This window comes from Alosa sapidissima, chromosome 22 (assembly GCF_018492685.1).
Source record: "Alosa sapidissima isolate fAloSap1 chromosome 22, fAloSap1.pri, whole genome shotgun sequence".
In the NCBI taxonomy this organism is placed as follows: domain Eukaryota; kingdom Metazoa; phylum Chordata; class Actinopteri; order Clupeiformes; family Clupeidae; genus Alosa; species Alosa sapidissima.
In genome coordinates, this window is record NC_055978.1 from 24,329,447 (window position 1) to 24,355,892 (window position 26,446).

General features: G+C 44.2%; 1 protein-coding gene across 3 annotated transcripts in view; it reads right to left on the bottom strand.

The window, feature by feature from the left end:
- The window catches only part of col7a1l (collagen type VII alpha 1-like), a 61,021-nt gene extending 41,108 nt beyond the window's left edge, over nucleotides 1-19,913 (bottom strand). For all 3 annotated transcript variants that reach the window (XM_042079562.1, XM_042079563.1, XM_042079564.1), the window contains exons 1-10: nucleotides 19,594-19,913; nucleotides 12,255-12,522; nucleotides 9,044-9,224; nucleotides 8,274-8,433; nucleotides 5,609-5,702; nucleotides 4,075-4,248; nucleotides 3,090-3,256; nucleotides 2,053-2,182; nucleotides 1,741-1,857; nucleotides 1,130-1,285 (exon numbers count right to left, since the gene is read on the bottom strand). In XM_042079562.1, coding sequence (XP_041935496.1) covers nucleotides 1,130-1,285; nucleotides 1,741-1,857; nucleotides 2,053-2,182; nucleotides 3,090-3,256; nucleotides 4,075-4,248; nucleotides 5,609-5,702; nucleotides 8,274-8,433; nucleotides 9,044-9,224; nucleotides 12,255-12,333 — 1,258 coding nt within the window. In that variant the 5' untranslated portion in view covers nucleotides 12,334-12,522; nucleotides 19,594-19,913. The remainder of the gene's footprint in view (nucleotides 1-1,129; nucleotides 1,286-1,740; nucleotides 1,858-2,052; nucleotides 2,183-3,089; nucleotides 3,257-4,074; nucleotides 4,249-5,608; nucleotides 5,703-8,273; nucleotides 8,434-9,043; nucleotides 9,225-12,254; nucleotides 12,523-19,593) is intronic.
- Nucleotides 19,914-26,446: the final 6,533 nt, after the last annotated feature.

A 26,446-nucleotide genomic window follows, 5' to 3' on the forward strand; every position in this document is an offset into this window, starting at 1 on the left:
GTATGCGCAAAGGTAAATAGCATGTATGCAAGCTGCTTTGAAGTAAGATATATAGAGACTGCAGATATGGATTTATTAGCGCTATACCACCACTCTATGGCAGACAGAGGATGGTGCAGGCGCAGTGCTTGTAATGAAAGCAAACTGAAATACTATGAATGAGGGGCGGGCACTGCAACTACTACTACTCATAGCCTACGACCAATAATATATCAACAATAATAAATTCAATACCTAATCAACTCAAAAAATGATGATCAATTGCACTGACTAAAAGTTGCAACATTTCATAAGTATAACACACCAATATATTGATCACATCAAGGATGCATGCTACTGCAGCCAATAGATTCAGTGTCAGAAAGTGAATGCTGCCCCCCTGTGGTACAACTCATGAAAAGCAAACTGCATGAAAATGTGTCTTACAAGCCTCACTATAGAAGAGAGGACATTAACAATTTTGTGAACAGAAGAGACACAAAGAGGAGAAGTGGAAAGAAGAGAGAGCGCGATTTTGGGACTGCATAAAGCAGAGGAGGAGTAGAAAGGAAAAAGAGAGTGATAAATAGAAAACGCCCAGGGGAGATAAAAGGTAGGGATTGAGTGAGCGAGCGGCTCGATGGTGTTTTAAGCCCCCCCAGCACCGTCTTCCAGGCAGCGCTGCCACCGTCAACTTAATTAGGGCACCTAATCCTAACCCTAACCCCAACCCTAACCTTAACCCATGCCTAACCCTAGTGTCTTCCAGGCAGCGCTGCCTTGAAGACAGGGGCAGCCGTGGCCTACTGGTTAGCACTTCGGACCTGTAACCGGAGGGATGACGGTTTGAACCCCGACCAGTAGGCACGGCTGAAGTGCCCTTGAGCAAGGCGCCTAACCCCTCACTGCTCCCCGAGCGCCGCTGTTGTTGCAGGCAGCTCACTGCGCAGGGATTAGTGTGTGCTTCACCTCACTGTGTGTACACTGTGTGTGTTTCAAATTCACGGATTGGGATAAATGCAGAGACCAAATTTCCCTCACGGGATCAAAAGAGTATATATACTTATATATATATATATAAGACAATGTTGGGGGCTTAAAACACCAAGAAATGAGTGAGTGAGTGAGTGAGTGAGGGAGCCTCTCGTACATGTTCTGCCCACAACAGACACCGGCTCACTCCGGCCCTCGGGGTAGACGGCATAAATGCTGACGGTGTACTTCTTATCCTCCTCCAGACTGTCAATCACGTGGGAGGAGACGTCGCCACGCACTGTCTGCTCGTACACCAGTCCTGGACGGTCCGCTGAGGACAGAATCAAAGCACACACATCACCACCATAACATTGGAGCTTCTTATTGCACAATGCTGATTTTAGAGCTGTTCCTCACTTCTCTACTCTACTCAAAAACAACAAATTCATCAAAAGTTGCCCATTTCAATATGGTGGAGGCAACAATCAGTTTTACAGTCTTATAATCTCATCACTCTGTATAATATTGGCCAAAATGCGTCAGCCAAATGTAATGTAATGTAATAATATCTGCATTATTCTCCTGATTTCCAATGCAAATGAAATCTGGAGAATGTATTAGCTGCTTCAAGCAAATCAATGGCGCTAGCCAATTACATTTTTAAACCCGCGTTAGAAATTAGAATTGGGTGTTATCTAGACACCTAGCCTGAACTGAATTCCTGATGTGCACAAGCCGAGCATGAAAACACACTGGTGCCAAATCCGTCTCAAAAGAGCTGCTCACGTCGAGGGATGAAGATCTTGTAGGAATCGATTTTGGCTAAAGAAGGTGTCCAGGACAGGCGCAAGGAGAAGAGGCCTTCCTCGATCACACGGAAGTTAGCCACCTGGGGGAGCAGAGCTGAGGAACACAGGGAACAGTCGTATGAACAACACGCTACTTTTGTGTAATGTGTGTATTACATGTAATGTGTGTTAAAGCAAACATATGCACATGCATATGTGTGTGTGTCTGTGTGTGTGTGTGTGTGTGTGTGTGTGTGTGTGTGTGTGTGTGTGTGTGTGTGTGTGTGTGTGTTAGACAGGAGTTACACACTTGTCTCTGTGATGATGCTGGCTGAGTCCCCGACACGTCCTGGGTAGATGGCATACACAGTGAGTGAGTACTCTGTCTTTGGGGTCAGGCCCACCACCTGAGCAGTACTTTCATCTGCCTTCAGGTCAACCTGCAGCGAAAGCAGGACAGAGCAGGACAGACCAAAACACAGGGGGAGAAAGGAGAGTCATGAAGTGACCAATACAAACCCTCCTCACAGCTAGGATGCTCATGCCACTGCATTAGCGCTCACTCTTGCAACATCTTTTAGACATTTTTAGGACATCTTTTCTGCTTCCCTGCATTACTCTCTTTGCACTATTATTGTCTAATGCATACTACAGCATTGTCCACAAATACTACTGATCTATACTATGATAAAGTCTCCTGAAACAGCTGGCCAATTTTAATTCCCAATGCACACATCACACTGCAGTCCATTAACGGCACACAGCACACACACTCTGAGTGGCATACAGTAAAACAGCCTGAGTATCTGCTGCTCATGGTCCTCATTGACCACTAGAGAGAAAAGAGCTATAGGCACTGACCTCATACGAGTGATCTTTTCTGAAATGTTACAACTGCTAATTGTTCTGTATGTGACATGACAGAACTTCAGTCTAAACATCTAAGATTGAAGTCGATGCCTTGATATATTTAAGCAATTTAATTAATAGAGCATGATCCTTCCTGCGGACGTAGGCATTTGTCCATCAATTCTGAGCCTCTCAGCAAGGTCAGTGGTGTTACAGTAACAGCAGCTCCTCTCTCTCTTTTGTTGTTTTGTTCCAGGGTTGTGCACAATTCGAATTGCAATTCTGCTTCCTGCTTGCTACCTCAATTGAAATGTAAGTGAAATTCAAGAATTGAATTGGAATTTAAGAGCCAGTTTCAATTCAATTCTGGAATTTTGCACAAGCCTGTTTTGTTCTCTCTCTCTCTCATTCTCTCTCTTGTTCTCTCTGTCCCTCTCTCTTCGGTGACCATCTGTTGTCGGGTCTCTTGTGCAGCGTAAGCCCTCTGCCTCCGCTCACCTGAGTCTGCTGAGCCGAGAGCAGGTGTCCCTTTGGAGAGTGTGGAGTGACCAGCAGCCTGTAGCCCGTCACGTCTCCAGAGGCCGGGCTCCAGGTCAGCCTCAGGGAGCTGTAGGCCAGCTCGCTCACCTGCAGGTCCCTCGGCCCCACGATCACCTCATCCACCACTACACACAGCCAAACAGGAAGGGAGACATGGAATGAGGAGAGAGAGAGAGAGAGCGAGAGAAAGGAGGGGGGAGGAACGAGAGAGAGTGATAAGTAGGACATTAATGAGAGGGACAGAAATGGAGTGACAGAAGAAGGGGAAGAGACAGATAGAGTGAAAGGGAGACAAAAGAGGAATGAGGGTGATAATAGGAGGTTAATGATAGGACATTACTAAATTACATGTTCAGAAAATATGAAAATAGGACAGTAGTATGAATATTCAAAGAGGTCAGGCTTTATTTCAGATATCAAAAATAAACTAATTTTTAACGAGCCTGCATATTTAATCTTATCACCCCACTGCACTATGCAAACCTCATAAAGTGCCTGTGAACAGGTCATAGCTCAGGATTTATAGTCAAATATCAAACATCTGAGGGTAAACAGCTGGGAATTTCTTTTATGGAAATCAGATATATTGGTTTGACTCGGATATTCAAATTGCATATTTCAGGTCTATGAATAGCTGCTCTTTTTGACAGGGCGGTGAAGAGTGAATAGCAGAGTTTTTAATATCACAGTGTCTTGCTCCGCACTTGTTCATCATTTAACTTCAATTTCCCATTAAGAGGTACAGATTAATGGCTTATGCTAAACATCAGTAGAGTATGAGGGTTTGGTTCTGATTGTGGCAATGCAGAAGTGTGTGTGTGTGTGTGTGTGTGTGAGTGTGTGTGTGTGCATGTGTGTGTGTGTGTGAGAGAGTGTGTGTGTGTGTGTGTCTGTGTGAGTGCGTGCGTGCATGCGTGGGTGCATGGGTGCGTGCGTGCCTGACCTGGTTGTGTCTTGGTGATGGGTCGTGGAGGCTCGGAGGCGGTGAAGCAGATTCTGCGCGAGAGCCGAAGCAGGAGGTCCTCCAGGTAGGCGAAGTCGGCACTCATCAGGAGGTGCTCCTCGTAGGGCTCCGTCACCACACGCCTCAGCTCCAGCACATCTGCGTTCCTCACCCCTGACAACACAAACCCACTCAAGATCACAGGGACCAAAAGCGGGACATCAGATTCACCCCTGGTTAAACGAACAGTGACCCCACAATGAGCCTACATTATGTAATGCATGGTCAGGGACCATTACTGCTGCCTTTGCAGACCAGCAGAATGGACACGCTGACCTCCTGACCCCTGTATTAGACCAAACACTCACTTGCTCTCATAGAATGTCCCAGCTAGGGCATTTGGCACACCCAATTGTTTGAAAAGTTTTCATAAACTTGGATGAAAGTTTTCATGTTCATAATAAACTTTGAGCACACCCACATAAAACAAGCGAACACAGTAGCCTTATCATTCACACTGGATGTACTACATAATTGGCTCATAAGTATTCTCGAGCACGCGGTCCAAAATATCTCCGCTCATTTGTCGGGAACAGGGAAAAATGATCTCAGTCGATTGTAAATCCACGAGTTCTGCACCATTAAATCGCTGGACTAATTGCTACGTGTCAGAGCGTGACTGACTAATGGAGTTCCTACACTGCTCCCAAAAAAAGAGAAGGCCGAGGAAAAAAAACAGATGAGCTACATTTCTAACACAGCATCTCCTGTTCTGTGCTGTGTCATGGGACAGTGAAGGATGACTTCACACACACTTGTGTGCGCATGGAGATGTATATGGCTTGGTGTAGCCTGATGCGTATGACTAGGCTGACACTCACACACACACACACACACACACACACACACACACACGCACACACACACAGGGAGGAGTTGAGCTTGGTGTGATTTATTTGGCCCTCTTGGGAGAAGATTGATTGGACAGTCATAACTTTGTGTCAGAGAGGGCAGCACGAGGGGGTGGGGGGGGTTAGACCGGTGGGAGGCAGTGTTGAGAGGGATCCTGATGAAAAATTACTGCAATTAGTCCGCCGCCGGCTAATGAGCTGTAATTATTTCAGCGCTTGGGGTGTCTCGCTGAGACCAAGAGAGAGAGAGAGAGATGCTTGAGGCACATGGTGATCGGTCGATGCATAACCTCTGCTACTACTAGACTAGAGCAAGAAAGTGCACAAACTAGCACATATTAGCATTACCTACATAGCTTACATACACATGATACTGCTAAATGTGGCATGATGATAAAAGTGATGGAGGCTGTCAAAACACAAACACTTTTTGTGCTTTACAATGTGTTTACATTGTGCTTTACAATGTGTCCTTATTATTTTATTTTATTATTATTTCTGTGTAATGTACATCCCCCTGGCATAGTTGCAACAATGCTTTTGTACTGTATTATTGTATACTCTTCAATTGATCTAATAAAAATAAGTGATGTCTAATAGGGAAAAAAAAGTGATGGACTTACCCACAGCAAAGAGTGAGATGCCACTGTCTCTCACTGTCTTCGCTGGCCCGTCAATGGTATCATCTGATCGGCCGTTGGTTATAAGAATAGTGATCTGAAAAATGTAAGTTAAAGAAACTAGTTGGTGTAGGCCAGGGATGTCAAAGTCAAATACATTAGAGGGCCAAAAAAACAAATTTGCTACAAGCCGAGGACCGGACTGGTTCAATGTTTATTAAAACATATTAAAATGACTGCACGTAACCTATTGAACCAAGACGTGTACTGTATTTTATTTAATGATTAAATGAATAATGACTGTGACTGAAGTGCGGGCAAAGTTTGCACAAATGTACGATTTTTCCCATCCCACCGACCTTGTCATAAAACTTGTTTAAATGATCATATGATGCCTCCTTGCTGCTTTGTCGTCTACATCAGCCTTTCTCAAACTTCTTTGACCTGAGGCCCAGTCAAGGCATACTTTGGGGTCATAGGGCCCCCCTACATGAACCCACCCCCTCCTCCCACCCCCCATTAAATTATCATAATGATATCACAATTATTATTATTTTTATACTATATTGCTATACATGCACTTCAAAACAGTCAATGTTTAAAGTGCTAAGATTGTTCACAAAAGTTTGTGAAAATATGCACATCAGAGTACTGCTTTACTAATGTAAAATATAATTAGGCCTACAATAGTTACATTGTTTTTGCATTGTTGCATGATGCTTGCATGAGAAATACTTCTCAAAACAACAGCAGTTATATGGGTGCCGTTGTTTTGGGATGTTTCCCTCATGCAAGCATAATACACTGATAGAATATTTATATGTTATTTAATTACATTTAATTTGAATGCCTGAATGTAAGGATTCAGGAGACACAATACCAGCTTGTGTGATCAGATCATGCGTAAATCACTGATCTGAAGATCTTTAACTATATTTAACTAAGACTAATTAATAGCTTTTGGCTGACTTTAATACTTAATGCCAAATAGTGTTTTATATAGTCTGTGCTCTGTTTTTTATGGAAGTTGCATAAATCCACGTCGTTCTATTACATGTCGTTTCATAATTAGCCTTCCAATAGGTGCTACCAACGTGCACACGCATGCATTGAATAAACGCTCATACCACGACTTAATTCTGACACCAAATTAACAAGTATTTCCTACTAATTGCAGAAATGTTTGTTTTCTTTTTCTGTCCGCGGCTCCTTGACCAATTGCGCAGCAAATTATCAGACGATGGCCCGGGAATAATTTTACTCTGCCGACCATTGTCCACATTGCGGACCGCGGCCCATAGTTTGACAAATGGTGACCTGCATGCTGCCATATTAAGGCCTTTTTACGGTGTGTTTTAGCCGGGTTTTCGCGTGGAGCCTTCCGTTCAGACACCAGAATGAACGAGTTCACAGTAACGTTCATCAGGCAGCAGTAGCCTAATACAGTACGTTCAGTTCACGTTCGCTCAAAATACATATGAACGAGTGACTTTCGTTCAATGAACGCGTTCAGGCACAACACTGGGGAGGGGGGTAGCTGAAAGTTGACACCTGCCCTGACTGAATACTGATGAATAATGAAGCCGAGGCCCACTTGCGGCGCCGCAGTGAGTTCGTGGGCTACCGTTGCATTGTGGGGAATGGAGTATTGATGCGCAAAACAGCACCCGGCGGCTGTGGCCTGCGGGCCGGTTCTAATACTAATCAAATATCATCCCGGGGGCGGGGCCGTACATAATTTATTCGCGGGCCGGCTCCGGCGGGCCTTGACTTTGACATGTCTGGTGTAGGCCTATGATGTCGATTAAAAAGTCATTTTACGTTTGCATGGGTCATAACAGAAGTGACGACGTTTGCTTGGGTCAGAAGTGACGACATTTTAACACAAAGTATTAGGCCTATTCATAATTTAGCCACCACCCAACCCCAGTCTCGTCACGCACAAACTGATGGTAATGTACCGGTATGCGGACAGTGATGAAAAATTTATTTGTGGTTCGTCCAGAATTCAGACACAATAAATCATTAGCATTCACACCAGCCCTGTATCCAGCATTTCTTCCATCAGATGCTTTCTATTTAGTCAGATTCATGAATGCTGAGAGTGAAAAGGCCATTTACAGATGAATTTGGTAAATGCTGTTAGATGTGGGGAATGAATTTCCACAGCCTCGGATGCATGAATTCATGATGAACTTGGATTACACTGACAGAAGAAGCAGCACTATAGCCACCAGCAAGCAACCCAACAGTAGCCTGGTAATACCCAGATTCTGATTGTAGCCTACAGTTGGGAGTGGGTCTGGAAAAGGTTCATTGACTTATGATTTCTAGCAGGGGCGTAACTAGCAGTGAAATTAAACTTAAATTGGTAGGCCTACATTAAACTCTTAGGCCTACCAAATTGTTTCAAAGGTGTAGCAATGTTGTAAATTTAAAAACTAAGGTTTTAAATGCAAAGTTTCAATTCCAAAGAAATACACGTCCATACCGGATTAGCGATCATTTGCATGCCCGTGTTTTAGGGACTTTGGAAATGGACGTCAATAGACCAGCAGAGCAAATCCCAAAAGTTGGTATGGGTATTCCCAGGCTAATCCAACAGATCTAGGACACCAAGTTCTGCTCTGCTGGCATGATAGGCTATAAGTGAAACTGGAAGCTTTACCTTAGCGGTGTTGTCCCTGGCTATGGAGGGCCCAAAGACGGACTCGGCGAGGAACTCCAAGGCCTCCCCCGTGCGGCTGCCACCCCCCTCATAGGGCATCTCCTCCACGGCCCTCAGCACCTCGTCCAGCGTAGAGTAGTCCGTCAGAGCGATGCGCATCCTGGGGAGGGTCAGGGACAGCTTGTCAACCCCTGGCTGGCTTGCTGGAGCTCCCCTCAGAGCTGTTCTCTACAACTCTACAACACTAATCTAACCCTCATCCTGTCTGGATCCAGTCCAGCTTTCTGGGACACTGATATATGGGTTTTTAGGGAGGTGTTAAAGTAGCAGGAACGTACACAAACCTGAATTCCTCAAAGGTATTTTTACCGCATAAAGTGCTATTTAAAGCACTGCTGGATGACCTGTCCTTGCAAGAGGTTTTTAAGTTTTAAACAGTGAAAGACATGCATTATTCCATAGATTGAGATGAGCATGCAAATGAATGGCTGTGTGGGTTTTAAAAATGTAAAATGTTCAGGGAAAGAAAGTCAGTTTAACATGAGACATTTTGTTCTGCCGCAGCGTAGAACTAGAGTGTTCTACAAGTATAGACAGGTAGAGGTCATATGGTAATAGTTTTATGGACTTACTAAGCACGCCTCCAGCAATAACTTCAATATCAATACCTGACTGTCATACAAACTCACTCCACTGCAATACAGTATCATGATTAGCCTTGGTTGTATTTGCACCCACCAACACATTCCAGGGGCAAAAGCTGATCTCACCTTGGGGTGTCAGCGTAGACGGTGACCCCAAATCGAACACCCGCCTCCCCCAGCATGCGGTTTTGGAAGGCACGCATAATGGAGGATATAAACTCCTTCACCTGCTGGAAACTTGTAGGCCCCACCGACCATGACTCATCCACGAGGAAGACAATGTCAGCAGGCATGGCTGTGCGGCACTCTGCGAAAGCAAAACAGAGGAAACTGTAACATTACTATCTGAGTTGTCACAATCGTTTGTGCACTGGCACTACATTTCCCATGTTCCCATTTTCTTGCTCATACACTCTCATATCAAACACTTAAGGTTAAGCGCAAACTTCAAAAAGAGACTTCAAGCATTGCTGAAAGGAGATTTTCAGCTGAAAGAATAGTTACTGATCTTAAGATCAATGTAGACCTCTTTCTATTGCAAATTGCATATTGCAAAGTTATGCTATAATGGCATTATATATATAGATAATATATATGTATATCCAGTATGAATTTCATCCTAAATGGCAGGATTCATGGACATCTTGGAGGCAAGGTGATGGGGTGTGGTATGGTTAACCGCCACCTGATGGCAGTACAATCCTGGTGAAAGAGCTCCCTGGTAGGAAGAGTCACCTTAGGGAGGTGCCAACAGCACACGCTCAATGCACCACTTTGCTAATAAAACAACAGCAATGACTAATGCTTAGAATTCCAATAAGAGCCACGGTTCAATGTGGTCCTGAGCCAGACTTCGCACCTCTCTCTCTCTCTCTCTCTCTCTCTCTCTCTCTCACACACAAAGAAACAAAGACAGAGACAAATGAAAAAGGAAAGGGATGAAAAAAGGAACAAATAAATAAGGGGGGAAGAGAGCAAGGGTATGTGAAGCTCCTGTGGTAGCCTCATGATGCTTTGTAGTAAAGCACCAACAACAAGGATTACAGCGCTCCATAAAGCCTAGGGTTTGTTTATATGGCTGTAGGTGATTTCACTTCCCATCCCTCTTCTCCTTCCTAATCTACCACATTCATTTTTTATAGTCTCCTTTTACAGTTTTATTTCTTCATGCCTTTCTTTCTTTGGTACTTTATTTCTTTCTCTTTCTTTCTTTTTTTCTTTCTTTCTTTCTTTCTTTCTTTCAATAGAGCACACATTCACAGAAAACATACATTTTGAGCAGGCCTTTTGATACTCTAAATTGCCACCTTCCATGGCCACCTTATGGAGACTTTGCTAAAACATGTCCTCACACTTAAGACGCATTAGACGCTTTGACATGAGGCTCACTGCCTGTGGGAAAGAACTCAGCTGAGAGTGCTGGAAAAATCAGGTGATATTGGGATAGTGCTCCCTGGGCTGGACATTTAAAACACGGAGCAGGCAAACAGATCCTCCGCTGGACAGGCGCTCGCCGTGTCCAGCCTGTCAGGTGATCGCCATATGCCCGCTAATGCAGATCACGCGTACTTCCGGCACGCACGCACGCCGCACAGCTCTGCTTCTGACGCGCACAGTGGTTCCAGCGGAACACAGCGAAGTGTAACATGAAAACACATCTCAACATCACATGTAGCTAAACAGCACTCACATGGCTGCCCAGAAATCACACACAGCTCAATTGATTTTACAGTCACAGCTGTGAAGTCTTATCACTGCTTTCAGTGCAAGACTCGGCACTGCAGGAGTTTACTGGCGCAGCTAAGCATGTTATCAAGTTCAACGTGTCACCTCTGTGAGTAGATCACTGCACCACGTTAATTATCATCTTTATAAAAGGTCACAACTTCAATACATCCCTAACCTTCAATTAACTAGATGAGCTGAATTCCTGAGTAGTATGTGACATTGCGCTGTTTCTATGCTTACGATTGGTGGTGTGCATGTCTGTGTACACATGTACATATGCGTGTGTGTGTGTGTGTGTGTGTGTGTGTCTGTGGTGGTATGGTAGCCTATATGTGTGTAAGTGTACACTTGTGGTTGTGTGTGTGTATGTGTGTTCCTGGAACCACCATTTATTGACAGACACCCTGTAGGGGAGTCTATGTTAGTGCTAATGTCATGTTGTCATATTGTCTGTCGGCCCACAGTCTTCTCAGAGGCGAAGCAGCTTACAAGGGATTAGCTCTGACACATACGCCTGCAATTCCACACAGTGCAATAAAAATAAAGGCATGACAAGCGATGACAGACTGCTCATCTCTCAACACGACAACATCTCACCTGTCTGTTCAACTCCATAACATGAATGTTTCCTTCTCTCTCTCTCTCTCTCCCTTTTCCCCCTTATGTGTATGTATACATTATGTACCCAAGATATGTATACATACATACATACATATGGTACATATGGATGGATGGTTGAGACTCTACACCAGCTGTTGGCCAACAGCCCAAAAGAAGAGCTATGCTACTCAGGCAAATTCCAAAGTCCCAACAACAGGTTGCTGTGGAACCTGATGGCAAAATGGTCTCTTTCAGTCATGTTTGTTTTGGTGCATGCCTCATTAAGTTAGTTAGTTTTTTTAGTTATTTTTCAGATATGTTTATTTTTTTGCACCAGTATGCCAGAGATTGTTTATAAACATCAAAACCAAAAAGAGAACGAGAGTGTGTGTGTGAGGTTGGGTGATGTGGTTTTGACACTTGGAAAAGAACACAGCCATCACAAATCACACAAGGTGACTCGACCCCCCACGGCTAACACACTCAGTCCGTCACTCACAGCAAACAGAAGCGGGCTGGAAAATTACTGTGTTTCAGGGCAAAAGTATTGGCCTTGAAATCTCACTCGTCACCACCACCACCACTATTACTACTACTACTACATCCATTCTGCTCTGCCCCCCCCCCCCACACACACACACAAACACATAAATGCTCACACACACACTCATTTCTCGCTTTTATTGTGTTTTCAGTGGTCTCCATGTCCTACATAGGTGGGCACTCCGGTCTCAGACTGGCCTGTGAAGAACAGGGCACAGCAGGCGGGCAGCTGCATGCGTCTCAGACGCCCTCCCATCCTTGGACATAAACCCCCACTCCCCCTCTCCCCTGGCCTTGCCCCGATCGGCAGGTGTGCAGACACTTTCGCATCTGGACCTGATAGATCCTCTGTCTGCTTGTCTGAGGCTCTGTGAAGGAGCCCCTCTCCTCTCCCCCTCCCAACCATCCACCCCCCACCCCCCACATCTGTCACTGCCACCCCCCCCCCCCCCCCCCACCACCCTACCTTCGGCTTGGCCAAGGACCGTCCATGTCGAGAGAGACAAGAGTGACAAGAGCGAGATCCACGCATGGAGGCAATCCATCCTTTTCCCCTCGGCCTCCTCTTTCTCTCCTCTCTCTCTCTCTCTCTCTCTCTCTCTCTCTTCTTGGCTCCTCTCCTCCCAGTCCAGCTTTCTTGCCGTCCCCTCTTCCTCCTCTTATCTCCTCCTGCAGGCGCTGCTCTGGGCTCCTTCTCTGACACTCCGCCGAACTCAGCTGTGCCTCGGCCTTATCTGAAAGCAAAAAAGAGACAGAAAGAGAGAGAGAGAGAGAGAGAGAGTAGGAGATAGACATCACCATGCAGTATGTATATGGCCAGCTTGATCTGTGCGTAATTCACGTTGGAGATGATTTGCCGTTGAAAACAAGCTCTGTATCTGTGGACGATTTATCTTCACTCCTTATCAGCCAGCACATCTTTCAAATGCAGAGCGCGGTGCTTGAAAAATGTCTGTCCGTGACCTTGTGTGAATTTGTCCTAATAGAAAACATGGCTCTGATATATCACAGGAACTAGGATATCATATTGCTCTGAATAAGAGCTAGAAGAAGAAAACATTTCCATTTCATTGATGAGATTTTCCTTGTGTCATTCTTATCAAACTCAATAGAGCAGGCAGTGATGGGAAATAGGAACTGTTTCCAGCATTTGCTAAGGCTCTTTCTCCCAGCGATAATGTGTTTCTAAATGCATCGCATCCAAATCCCCAAAACATCTGAACTTGCCAAGTGGGCGACTATAACACTAAGCCCACGGCAGAATAGACTTAATTTCTACTGAGCTGCCAATGAACCTCGTCATCTTAGACTCTCCCATGCCAGCCTTGCCAGCGTGGCATGGAGGCCAATGCATGATCTCTCCCCCCTGCAGCAGTGGGACACCATAGTTAGTCCCATTCTGTTTCCACACCACTGGTGGAGGTGCAAAGGCTGTGTGCTCTGAGTATAAACACAACCAGACTGCAGATTAAACTACCTGACCAAATGCAAGAATGAGGCCCTCAGAGATAGTGAGAGAAAGAGAAACTGTGAAAGAAGGATAGAAAAAAGAGAAAGAAAGACATTTTTAAAAAGCTCAATATGTAGGATGTATATGTGTGTGCATGCACTCACTCTAAGCTAACAAAAACACAACAATTTATAATTACAGGTTATATAGTATACTGAGCTTCTAAATGAAAGTTCTCACAACTTTCCAGTGTGTACATTGATGCTCTACACACTCCCACGCAACCCATGATTTACTGATTGAATGTTTCCATAGTTACCACCTACAGAAGATTTCCCATAAATGAAGTATCTACAATTTATTATTGAATTCAACTAATTTAATTCTATTTAGCATTGAGTGTGAACAGATGGCCAGTGTTGTAGCCTACGCTTACGTCCCAGTAGCACCAGAGAAGTTACAGAATGTCATGGACATTTTCTTTCTATAACAATCTTCTCCGATCATTTGCTGACTTAAAGGAACCTTTTACAATGACTCTTCTCGGTAACACTTTACGGTAAGGGTACATGAATTATCATGAATTCATGCATGAATATCATTTATGCATTACTTCATTCCTTTATATCTTATGAATAATCAGGAATTGAGATGAGTTCATAGTCTCTCATTCATGACCTCATGCATGAACAACACATCAACTAAGGCATTAAGCATGATCATCATGATTACATGACACTGATGTCAATTCCTGATGATTCATGAGATATTATGGAATGAAGTAATACATAAATAATGAATTCATGGTAATTCATATACCCTTACCGTAAAGTGTGTTACCCTATTCTCTAAGACCTTGCTCCAGGTTAAACTTAAACAGAGTTGTTGAAAAGAGCAAGCTCTACTTGAAACAAAATCATTCTACTCAGTTTGCTAGATCCTTAGCTTAACACATGTATTTTAAACACAACCTGGAGTCATTCAACTGTAGCACCACATAAGAAATGAAAATCAGTGTGTGCGGGCACATATGATGCTAGTTATTTGTAAAGAGCAATGTAAAGGCAAAAGAAAGTTTCCTTTTTAAACTCTTAAACAAGCTGCGGGACGAAACAGTGTCAGACATCTGTGCCTCTCTGCATGCAAACTCTTCCTGTGCTCAGCGTGAGTCGCACAGCTGGCAAAAGCTGCGAAGACAGATATCACCAGCAGGACCTCTGACAAAGGTGCCATAAAAGTAAAGCAAAGCAGGGGGAAATTAATATTGCAGAGGAACGGCATCCCTGCCATGCCAACAAGCGCATGAATCAGTGCATGGCTAAAGGCACATACACAGAGTAAAAGCAAACTCCATCCACACATCCCTCATCCAAATGGTGCACACACGCCAGTGATGAATGGCCCTCAGTCAGCATTGGACTTCGGTAGGATATAACCATCAAAGGCTGCCTCAAAGCAGTGCTACTCATTATTCCCCTGGCAGGGCCCATGAATTGGGGTTGGGTGGGGGGTTGGGTGGGTCAAATTTAGAGAGAGACAGATAGACAGCAGGGCTGGAGCTGGAGCTGGTGTGGGTCTCTAAGGACAAGTGGAGCCCAGGTGAGACCTGACACCATGACTAATCTCCTGAGCTAATAAGCAACATGTGTGTGTGTGTGTGTGTGTGTGTGTGTGTGTGTGTGTGTGTGTGAGAAGGAGAGAGAGAGAGAGAGTATGTGTGCGCATGTGCATTTCTCCAGGTTGAAGGGCTTAACACTCCCACTGTGTGTGTGTGTGTGTGTGTGGGGGGGGGGGGGGGTGCCTGTGCATCTGTGTGTCAAACAAAAAGACACAGAGCAGTGATGCAAAATGTTGGTGCATGTGACTGCCTGGGCACATGTTCATATTCCATTTGTTTCCGTTCAAACGGATGTGTAGTCAGTGCAGTGAGTGAGCTGAGTTGTCCTGAGCTTTTTTTCGCTGTTCAGATGTGATGAACCAGTAAATAAGGTTAGTGACAATATTTTAATCAGTGGGTGACCCTAACAGCATGCACTGACCCAAAGACTGAAATCAATGTGAGGAAGAGGCTATTATTTTAGTGCATTGTGTTTGAAGTGATTTCGCAAGCATAAGATGTAATGTTATGATTCCTTTAAGGAATGAGGTTGCTTGCCTCATACATCTAGAAATATAACTTCATCCAAATATAAACAACACTAAAGAGCACATCAGCACTGAAACAGATAGCATGAGAGAGAGAGACAGAGAGACTAAGAGAGTGGAATGAGATTCCTTGCAGGTAAACCCCAGCTAGATTTCAGCATCCATGACTGCTTCCTCAGCTATATCCCCTCAAGGAAGAGAGAGAGATAGGCTGTGAATGTAAGAGTGAGAGGGAAAGAGAGAGAGAGAGAGATGGAGGGGGAGATGAGATGTGATGAGAAGACCCAAACGTGTTTGAATTCCAGGCCAAAGAAAGTCAATTTGCCCTCCAGGCTGCTCGGCGCAGCTCTTAGGCTGGGATGAGCAGCAGGCTTGACACGGCTCTGCTGTCTTTACACTGTAAAGGAGAGTCTGCAGCAAGGGGCAAAACCCATCTCAATGGCAGACAGTCAAGGCTGTGCCCAGCATCCCTACTATAATAGGCAAACAGGGGAATTGTGAATTTAGACTCATGATATATTCGCAAACATGCGTCCCAAACATTCCACTTTCAGCTGGAAGGGAGAAAGAAATTGTGTCCAAAAACTGAAATGAGTGCCCTGTTACCGTCTCAACAGCCTGCAGAACTGCTAACGATTCCGGAAGATTCCGTGCCTTTTTTCACTTCGCCTTCGGTCAGAAGTGACTGTAAAGATGTAAGATTGGAGCCAGTTGTGGAATCACGTGTCCCCTATTTTTAGATGGGGCTTCAGGTGCTGGAAGATCTGATGCCCTCTCACCCTCACACCTGCACTGGGATGGGAGAAGACGATCTGTGTCTGCTCAATTTATTGGGAAGAGATCAGACCGTTAAGATCTATCTGTCTCATCTCTGGGCCAACTATATGCCAGTAAACCCCTCTTTCCAACAGGTGGTTTAGCTTTTCCCCCCATTTCATAAAACCCCAGGTCTCCTAAAAGACATTCATAAAGGTGTTTTTATTCCACCAGTAGGAAGGTCCACCTCCAGGATGCAGATGTAGGGTCAGCAGTACTGAGGAGCTGAGGTGGTTCTGTCTGAACTCTGATGGGTCACTGCACAAGGATGATGTCTTGACAAACTCATCCTGCTTCTACAGTACATTGTACATGTGTTAAACCTGTGCTGTCATCTCTGTTGGGATGCCACAGTCCTGCATTGGCCTACTACTACACATTAAAAAACAACGTTGAGAATTCCTTATGGAACCAGTAAAGGAAAGAACTAAACTACTCTTTAGTAGTCAGTTATGACCCACATTTGTTTTGAAGTCATGATGCCATTGGTAACAAGTCTGCCAAGCCAACACAAACAAACAGGTTTTTTGTTTAATTTTCTTAGTATTTGAAACAAAGTGCAGTCCAGGGAGAGCACCTGTGTCCTTCCATTCACATACCAATCCTGTCTGTGCTTGCAAGGCCCGCAACACCAAAATCAGGCGCAAAACCACCTCAGCGGAAAAAGAGAGACATTCCATGGGGGGAATTAAGCTGCCTGAATAGTACTACTTGGAGATCTCAGGTTAGATAGGTGGAAAGGTGACGCAGAAAACCTCCGAAAAACTGAAAAATGTCTGAAGGTGATGCTACATGGGGAAACGTTTTGAGTATTGTTGCTGGGCTATAGCATTAGGCCTACTGGTTCCATGTGTTCTAATCGGATGATCAGCACAATTTTCCTACTGATGATTACTGATAACAAGTACTGATGATTACTGATAAGTACTGATAACAAGTACTGATGATTACTGATAAGTATGATGATTACTAATACTGTAAGTACTGATGATTACTGATAAGTACTGATGATTACTGATAGAACTGATGATTACTGATAAGTACTGATGATTACTGATAAGTACCTGAAAACAATAATACCCAAACAACAATTGTCAGGCACCTTGCCCAGCAACACTTCACCAAAAGTTGCCATGTTTATCTTCAGCTTAACAGGTCTTTAACTCCACAGCCTCACTCTTATGAGTATTTAGTGACCATACTCTCTGCCGTGATGATCAGAGCTCCCAGATCCGACCGATTTACTGATTGGAAAGACTGATGATCTCCACAGAGTGAACTGAAAATGCTAAGCTGATTACTTTACGGCTGTGGGAACCTGGCCCTTATACTACAGTGACCTGAACTGAACAGATTCCTGGTGGCTGCTGGACATTCTGGAAACATCCGGCAATGCTCTGACAATGTAATCGCATTGGGCCAGGCCGACCTGAGATCTGAGGTGTGTGTGTGTGCACAACCGTGTGCAACAGTGGCATTGTGTCTGCACAGAGTTGTTGTATGGCAACTTGGAGGAGATTAAGAGGGGAGAGGAGTTCGCCCGGGTCCCTGGAGCTCTCATTTTCTCTTGGTTCTTTCCAGCATGCTCTACAAGTCACTGTGCATGTCAGCTATTTCTACATAATGGCATTTTCCACTTCACAGGGGATTAGCCCCGAAGGTGTGAAATTGGGAGCACTGAATAGACACACACACACACACACACATTTACACATACACAGATTCACGCTTTTACACTAATGCACAATTTAATAAACACAGTTACAGACACAAGATTTGCAGACACACAAACTCTCTCACACACACATTCTCTCTATCTTTCTTTCTCTTTCATGCACACACACACACACACACACAGAGAGAGAGCAGATGTTTTCTTCATGACATTACGTTTGTGCTCCCAGTCACCAGGGCTAGTGGACCTGTCCTCACTTGACATTCGTTACAATACATTCATTCACTTCCAAGGGTGCATCTGTGCTTCTCATTGTACCTATGCCAATGAACACTCTGGCATGCGCGAGCATACAAAATCCCAATCTAAGAGCCAAGCAACAGGTCATCTCTTCTCCCAACCACTTCACTCACTGACCACGTTGTGCGCAAAAGCATGATTAATGCACTGAGTGTGTCTGGCCAAAGATCCCTCCAAGGAGCCCTCAGAACTGGCCAGCCAGCCAGTCCCCGGTCAGTCAGTCAGGACCAGACTAAGGTGTAGGTTTTTGAACATTCTAAGTTCCGCAACAATTGAAGGTTCTAAAATTCTATGTTGAATTCAATGAACCCAGATATTCTTTAGAACGTTCATTTCTCAACATTCCCGTCACACCGGTGTGACTGTAAACAACATTATAGCACCACTATACCCAGACTCCATTTCAGAATGGCGCCTTTATCATTCTGATGTATCATTTTTAAATATTTAAAAGGTGAAGTGTGTTTAAGCAAGGCCCGTGCCCTGCTGGTGGCACTGATGGAAGTGCTGGAGTGGAAATGAAGTGGGAGAGAATACATGAACAGAGGCGGCATGCAATCACACATCTGCTCCGTGGTTAGTAGTGGAGTCTCTGCACTGAATGTAAATGATAAATAAACATAGGGACCACAATCCAATTTGCGTAGAGGAAACCAGTACACCAACCAGTTATTTATGTGCTTATGTTTACAGTGTGTTTATGTGGGTAAGTGTGTGTGAGTTGAGCGAGACAGAGAGAAAGAATGCATTTGTAGAGACATGAAATGCTTTTTAATCTGAACCACACACACACACAGGCACGTTCAGTGGCCCAGAGCCAGAATTAGTTGGCATTCAGTTGCAGAACACAGATGCAATGCAACAAGGTGTAAACTTAAAGATGTCTCTGAGACGGCAAAGTCATTTTGTACTAAAGCAAAACTTATTCTACCTTGTCTTTTATTACTTTTTTACTACTTTTGCCTTTGTTTTTGCTTACTAATTATTTTTTTATTTTTAAATGATTTTACCTTGTGTTTTATGTTTTCTTTTTATTATGATCTTTACCTTTTAACTATTCTTTGACTATATTGCCTTTCTATGTTTTTTTTGTTATTACTGTTTGGTTTTGTTTATGTAAAGCACATTGAATGACCTCTGTGTATGAAATGCGCTATATAAATAAACTTGACTTGACTTGACTTAGCCACGTAGTACAGTCAAGTAACATGAACTGTATAAGAAATGTTCTCTCATCTTCAGACCTACCTGTCTACTTACTTATCTGTTTTAAGTCAAAAAGGCCTTGATAATATGTACAGTAGATTGCAACGTTATCTGAACTCTGGTTTTGAGTGTAATGGCTGCATACTTCATCATGCTTCTCAAAGCAACTCACACAGCATGGGCCACGTTCAAAGACTGGACTCTCTCACTCACCTTTTGCAGGAGTCCACCATACTCCGCTGAGGTCCGTCTGCCCGTCCAGCGGGAGGGGAAGACAGAAATAAAAGAGTCGAGTCCAGAGGTGAAGAAAAAAAGATGGAGAAATGATATTCCTTTTTAAGAGGGAGAGCAGGTAGGTACTCCACACTGAGATCCCGGGACACAGAGAGCTAGGGGTGTGAATCCAACTGTTGACAGGATGAGTTGCTGTATGCTTGTCCCACTCAAACTCTCTCTCTCTCTCTCTCTCTCTCCCTCCCTCTCTCTCTCTGTAAGCAATTGAATGAATGAGGCATGTGCTTAAGCAAGTGCTGTTTCACTGCAAGTTGAGGGTGTGTGTGGGGGCTGCGTCAACCTGTTGGTTTTCCCATTCAAGAAACAGAGAGTGTGTTTGAGGGAGAGAGAGAAAGAGAGAGAGAGAGAGAGTATAATGGTTATTGATTTGTTCCCCCCTGTCAAGAATGTGTCTGTTTTTGTCATATTTGTCCCTGTCTCCCTCTCAACTTTCACCTCAATGAGTAAGCTTGTAAAAAAGGAGGAATGCAACTCTATTGTCTGAGAAAAAACAAGGCAAATGTTTTCTACCAACTTCAAAGGCCCCTATCCCTTTATAATAATGTCACTGAGCTCTAATATGATATTTAATATGACTTAAAGGTCTTAAACATTGTTAAGGTCACAGAACCTGATGCACAGTGAGCTTGACTGCTAGAAACAGAAGCAGCATTTGACCACAAGCATGTGCCTAACCACAAGCACTCCACCACATTATTGTCTTTAGTGTTTCCTCATTGTAGCATTATGCTACAGGAGTAGAAAATGACTGTTCGTCTGCCAAACCACCTAGGAATACTAGAAAGCACGACAGAAAGCAGAACAGGCCGTGGGAACCTCTCAAGAGGATTGCTGTAGAGTTTTGTTTAATAAATCCCATGCACAAATCTGAGAAGCCTTATAACAGCTTTTCTATCATATATTTCTAGAGTGACAATTTTTGATAAATGACTTGCTGGATGTGCATGAGTTTTTCCTTCTGTACTGTAAAATGCTATCCCAAATCCTAAGTGATTCCCCTGGTGATCTGATGATCAGTCACTACTGACACGGAGGCTAACCTTATAGGGTCGGCTAAAAATCACCGCTTTTCTTCTGGGGAGGAACGTCTAAAGACACCTCAGACATTTAAAAGGAGCTAAAGTTAAGGTAGCCGCGGCCACAAAGCGTGAGCTATGCCAAGGTCACACAGAGGTTGAGCCGCTTATTTGCAGAGGGCACACAACTGCGTTTAAGGGTCTATATAGTCTCAAATAAAACCAGACAACATGTTGTTAGACAAACAAGCACCATGTGGGAGAGAGCGTATGAAAGCAGTTAGAAAAAGCCGATAAAACCGAAAAGGAGAGTGTCCCTGTTGCATGATTTGAAAAGCACACTGGCCAGCCGAGGTCACCTTTAACGGTCACCGTCAGGAATGCTAGGGCTGTTTTTATTGGTGCTTGCCAGCTGTCAGTCAGGTCATTCCATAACTCATGCAATATATGTGTATAGGGGTCAAAGGTACAAGTGAGAATACATGCACTCACACATGCACACATCCATAGACAAAAGTATGACATTTCAGTCAGTAAGCAGATGCCAAAGTGCCACTTTGTGGTAAATCACAATTAAACGGTTAAATATGTGTATTCAAAATCGAGCTCCAGAACACTGTTACCCACGCTCACAAACACTGTACACAAAGACAAACAGCACACAAGGAGAAGTGCTGGCAAATGCAAACTCTCATAGCCAGGATTACACAAGTGTAGACATGACTACTACACACAGAGGCATAATAACTCAGGTCAGGAGTAAAACATTCACCTCGAGTAGGAGTTCAAGCAAACAAGACCTGACCCAAGTGGATGTGCTTGTCATGCAACCCTATTGTACACACTGCATTCTCTCTCTCTCTCTCTCTCTCTCTCTCTCTCTCTCTCTTTAGCACTCATGAGTTCATGCTGCACACTGCAAGCTGACCTGATGTGAGGCGCTAAAGAAGTCCAACTAGAAGTGCATGATATTTGACAACATACAAGTTTAGCAAGTGACACAGTAGAATACAATGCAAGTCTCACGCAACGCAAGCATTGAGATTCCCAACGTAATGTATGTGTTAGTCGAACAAGTTAACTTTGTCACACAGGCTGTTTTTTTACTGATCTCTTTGGATGAGGCTGGGCTGGACTGGTTTAGTGGTCACGGGGGTCAGGGGGTAGGGTTGGTGAATGGCCAGAGGTGACCGGAGTGGGTGGGGAGTGGGTGAAAGTGTCCTGGGCGGTGTGTCAGGGCGTCTCATCTTCACAGGTGTCCTCACCCCTTAAGGGGGCTACTAGGGCCGTCCCACCCCAACAAACCCAGAGGGGTGGGGGTCAGGGCAGGCAAAAACACATCATGTCAGTCAGCCTCTTGCACAGAGATGATGAGCCAATTTGACCGTGTGATGCAATCCACACCTCCAGTGGCGTAATAAAGGGGGCACGTGCCCCCTCGGATTTTTCCTCCCTGATTTTTTGATCATAACTTTGTTCCTATTATGCTCCATAATAAGCCAGAGCCTAAATGCATTCTTCTGGATGTGTAATAAACCGTACCAAAATAGCTGAAGACCAGTCAACATTAGCCCTTTTCCTAAAATTGGTGTCTGTGTATGTTCCTGTAACAACTCACACGCGCATTGACCTCGCAATGTTTTGCTTGTGTTGAACTGTTACAGTTAACGCTACAGTTTGAACAGTTGAACTGTTACAGTTACAGTTTAAACAGATACAGTCAATGGTGTTGAAGTGGTAAGTAGTCTAGCTAAGCAATAAAAAGTAGTGGAATTATTTGTGGTTGACCAGGACATTTTGACTTGGCGATAAAATAGTTAGAACTATGGATTTGATGTTGGCCGCGAATTCAGAGCACGTTAGCCTACATGGTGTCAGTGTAACGTAGCCTAGGCTAATCTTAAGGTGATGATACATGGGGCAACTTTTAAGGCAATGTTGACGAGAAATACTTTCTCATTGAGGTATATAACACATATTACAAATATTTGGCAAAGTCTCCTGGTTCAATTGTTTCCAGTTTCATAGCAACGAGGGTGTTAAATTTGCAGTGACTACAAAATCCAACCTAACCAGATGTACCGCAGAGCGGTACAAAATATGACCGCCGCCCAGTCCAGCACATTTTTTCCACAAAAATAAATCACGCTGAAAGGCCTATATGATTCTAACTGTCTCACTAAATTGCATTATCCACACTCAATTCTCACTGATATCTGCTAGACAACAAGTACCAAAACATGATTAGTTCATAGATTTCACATTTTATACAACCCCACCTCCATCTTGCCTGTTCATAATTCTGAGAAATTCTTGAATTGTGTGCATGTGTGCATGTACATGTTTATGTTATGTGTGTGTGTGTGTGTGTGTGCGTGCCTGTGTGTGTGCCTGCGTATGTGCCTGTGCATGCAAGCGTACATATGTCTACTGTGTGAGTATGTGTCATCCGTATGATTACTGTGAATGTATGTGTGTGTGTGTGTATCTGTTTGTGCACATGTGTGCACATGAAATGGGTTAACATGACCCCTGGAGGCAAACATACGGAAAAAAATGGTCATACTAGTCCCTAAAGTTCTCAAGATATTCACAGAGAACTGGGTCTGCTCTACTCTCCTTTCGGGGGGTCCAGTCCAGCGGGGGGGCTACAGATCAAAACAAAAAACGACGGTTCCATGCTATCCATGTGGGGTTACATGCCCACCAAGTTTTGTGTACCCCGGTCTTTCAGTGTCCCGGGAATCCTTGTTGGTGTACGTCACTAAATGTACACATACATTATTTTATTGTAAGGCCCCCCATGAACAAAAGTACACAAAACTTGGCATGCATTCGGAGGGTGTCATAATGATCCTACACTTTTAATTTTGTGCAGTTTTGACCTTGTCAGCCAGAGATATTGTGATGAAAACACCTAATTTTTTGCTTTTTAATTTTTAACTAGGTGGCGCTATACATGAAATAAGTGGTAATGGGATGGGTTGACATGCCCCCTTAAGACCAACATACATTAAAAAGGTGGACCTCCTAGGCCCTACGGTTCTCGAGATATTCACAGAAAACTGTCTCCGGCCACCTACAGGCCAGTTGGTGTATAGTAACATAAATTAATTTATTGTGTGGCCCCCCATGAACGGAATTCCACGAAACTTGGCATGCATACAAAGGGTGTCATAATGATCCAACACTTTCGGGGGGTCCAGTCCAGCGGGGGGGCTACAGATCAAAACGAAAAATGATGGTTCCATGCTATCCATGTGGGGTTACATGCCCACCAAGTTTCGTGTACCCCGGTCTTTCAGTGTCCCGGGAATCCTTGACGGAAATTTGGGCATGCGAAAAAAAAAAAAAAAAAAAAAATCTGACTAAACCTATATGACCGCCGCTTCGCTGCGCGGCGGTCATAATAACATTAGGCCTACCAAGGCATTGAGTTGGATGTTTCTCAATCTCCACTTGTTCTCTTCACGTATGTGGCAGCTAATCCATGTAGTGAAAAGGGATACCCTTTTAAAGGATCGAGGCCTAAAGTTGCTTTATATAAATAGGATGACCGTGATGTAGAGGGCAAGAAAGTATAATAGTCTCTCTCATGTGCTCATAACTTAGGTTATCAGGTCACTTGCTCATGATTTGCAGGTAGCAACTTACAAATGAGGTAGGCCAGAATTTCAAAATTTCCAGGGAGAGAAATCTCAGGCCCCCCTCTAACATGACCCCCCCCCCTCCCCCCGAAAAAAAATTGCCTGATTGTGCCCCCTCTGAATTACACTGGCTAATCAGCATCACTGAATGGAGACTAAAATACACCTGCAAACCCAACCTGATGGCTATCCTTACATGACACAATATTATTTTTTTAAGCAAAGCTTCACTTTTAGAGGCTAGCAGCACTGTAAAAAAACTCATTAGAGTGCTTAGCATCTTTGGATGCTCGTGTTTAGCTGTCTACATTAGTTTGTGCAGGGGCAACCAGGACACACGGTGAGGGATGTTTGTGTTCCATGCCTTTGTGTATTTAGGTGCTGTTCAAGTGTAATCAAATTGGCCTCGGTGACTGATAGCTGAGAAACATGGGGAAGAAAAAGGCTGATTATATACCCAGCGTTCAACAGGGGAATATTAACCAGGCTTGTCTTTCTAAACCGGTAGCTAATTGCAGTTTTCACTGAGCGCAAGTCCCCAGCATCCTCTGCTCGGCGGCAAAAGTGCACTTTGATTAAATTCAAGCTGTAGGCAAAGTCGAAAACAATCATGTGCACTGGGAGTCAGTCGCCTGCACTCAAAGGCAGCAGAAAGGGAAACAAAACGAGTGAGCATCACCAAAGTAATCCCCCCCCCCTCTGTGTGTGTGTGTGTGTGTGTGTGTGTGAGAAAGAGAGTGAGAGAAAAGGACAGAGTTAAAAAGAAAGAGAGAAACAAAGGATAGACAATGGTGGAGAGAAAGTGAAAATGTTGAGAGAGAAAACAATAACAAAAAAAGGAGTGCACAGTATGAGTAACAGAGTATGCAGATGTTTGTATATAGAGTAGGTATGCATGCCTATAATTACAGTATGCTAGGAGAGAATTTGGGGAGATGGGGGGTGGGGGGGCAGTGTCTCATCCATCAGGAATGTCTTAGGCTTGGCTGATGCCCTGACACTGCTGTAAAAACCGCAAAACTCTCAAGGGTAATTGCAGCTCCAGAACCATGGCTTGTTTTTACAGGCTGCTTGGACACAATCTCCTAAACTCCTTTCCCTCTCACAATCCCCCACCCCCCACCACACCACCTTTCCTCACCTGAGAGCCAATTAAGCCTCTTCTCATCCAGCACAGACAAATCACCTGGTCACATCTGCTGTGCCTCTTGCTTGTCCACTAAATCACGTTCATCACGTCCACTATACTTTCCTCCTCCCCATTAAAACAGATGCATAAATAAGACCATATGAATATGCAGCTACTTGCTCAGTGAGAGTGATCATCCCAGGAGTTTCCCCTCTAGTACAGAATGGCTAATTTGATATATAGATTTAATGTAATGGTGAAATCTTAATTATAGTTTCATTTTTGTGCTCGACTAGCTCTCCGGGCTAAGTGATGAATCAAACATAACGCTCGCCTGCAGTTCTTTTTGTTCCACTTTAATTGTGTTTTCTGACAGTGAAGAAGTTCCCCGGTCTGGCTTTAATTACATAGATCTTGGCTTAACTACTGGCTGAAACATATTGATTACTGTAAAACACACAGACGCTTAGCCGTGAGTGGGCTGGGCTGGCGTCTGAGCTCCCCATGGGCTAGGCGGCCATGCTGTGGTGGTTATTATTTTCTGAGGTGTGAGCTGTTTGCTGTGAAGACAGCAAGGCTGCCTCTCTCCTGGTCCCCCTTGTGTGTCTCCTGTGTCCCTGATGAACTCAGGCAGTTCAAATTATAAGTGCAAAATATGACCATCGCCTGACATTCTTTGACGACATGTAACACAAAGACAATGCCAATCTCGAACGCAACTGACGGTTAAGCAAACATAAGACACAGTTGTAAACCCAACTAAACATAAACACGCACATACACAAACGTATAGACACACATTCACAGGCACACATTGCCGCAAGCATAGCCCCCAACCGTTAAGACTCCTGACAGCGTCTCCCTAGGAAGTGAGCTGCAGGAAATAAATGAGGACAGTGGTCATGGCAACTGTAGCTGAGCAAATCCACTTCAGCTATGCACAAAGGAACCTCAACAGACAGTTGTTACTGACCAAATAT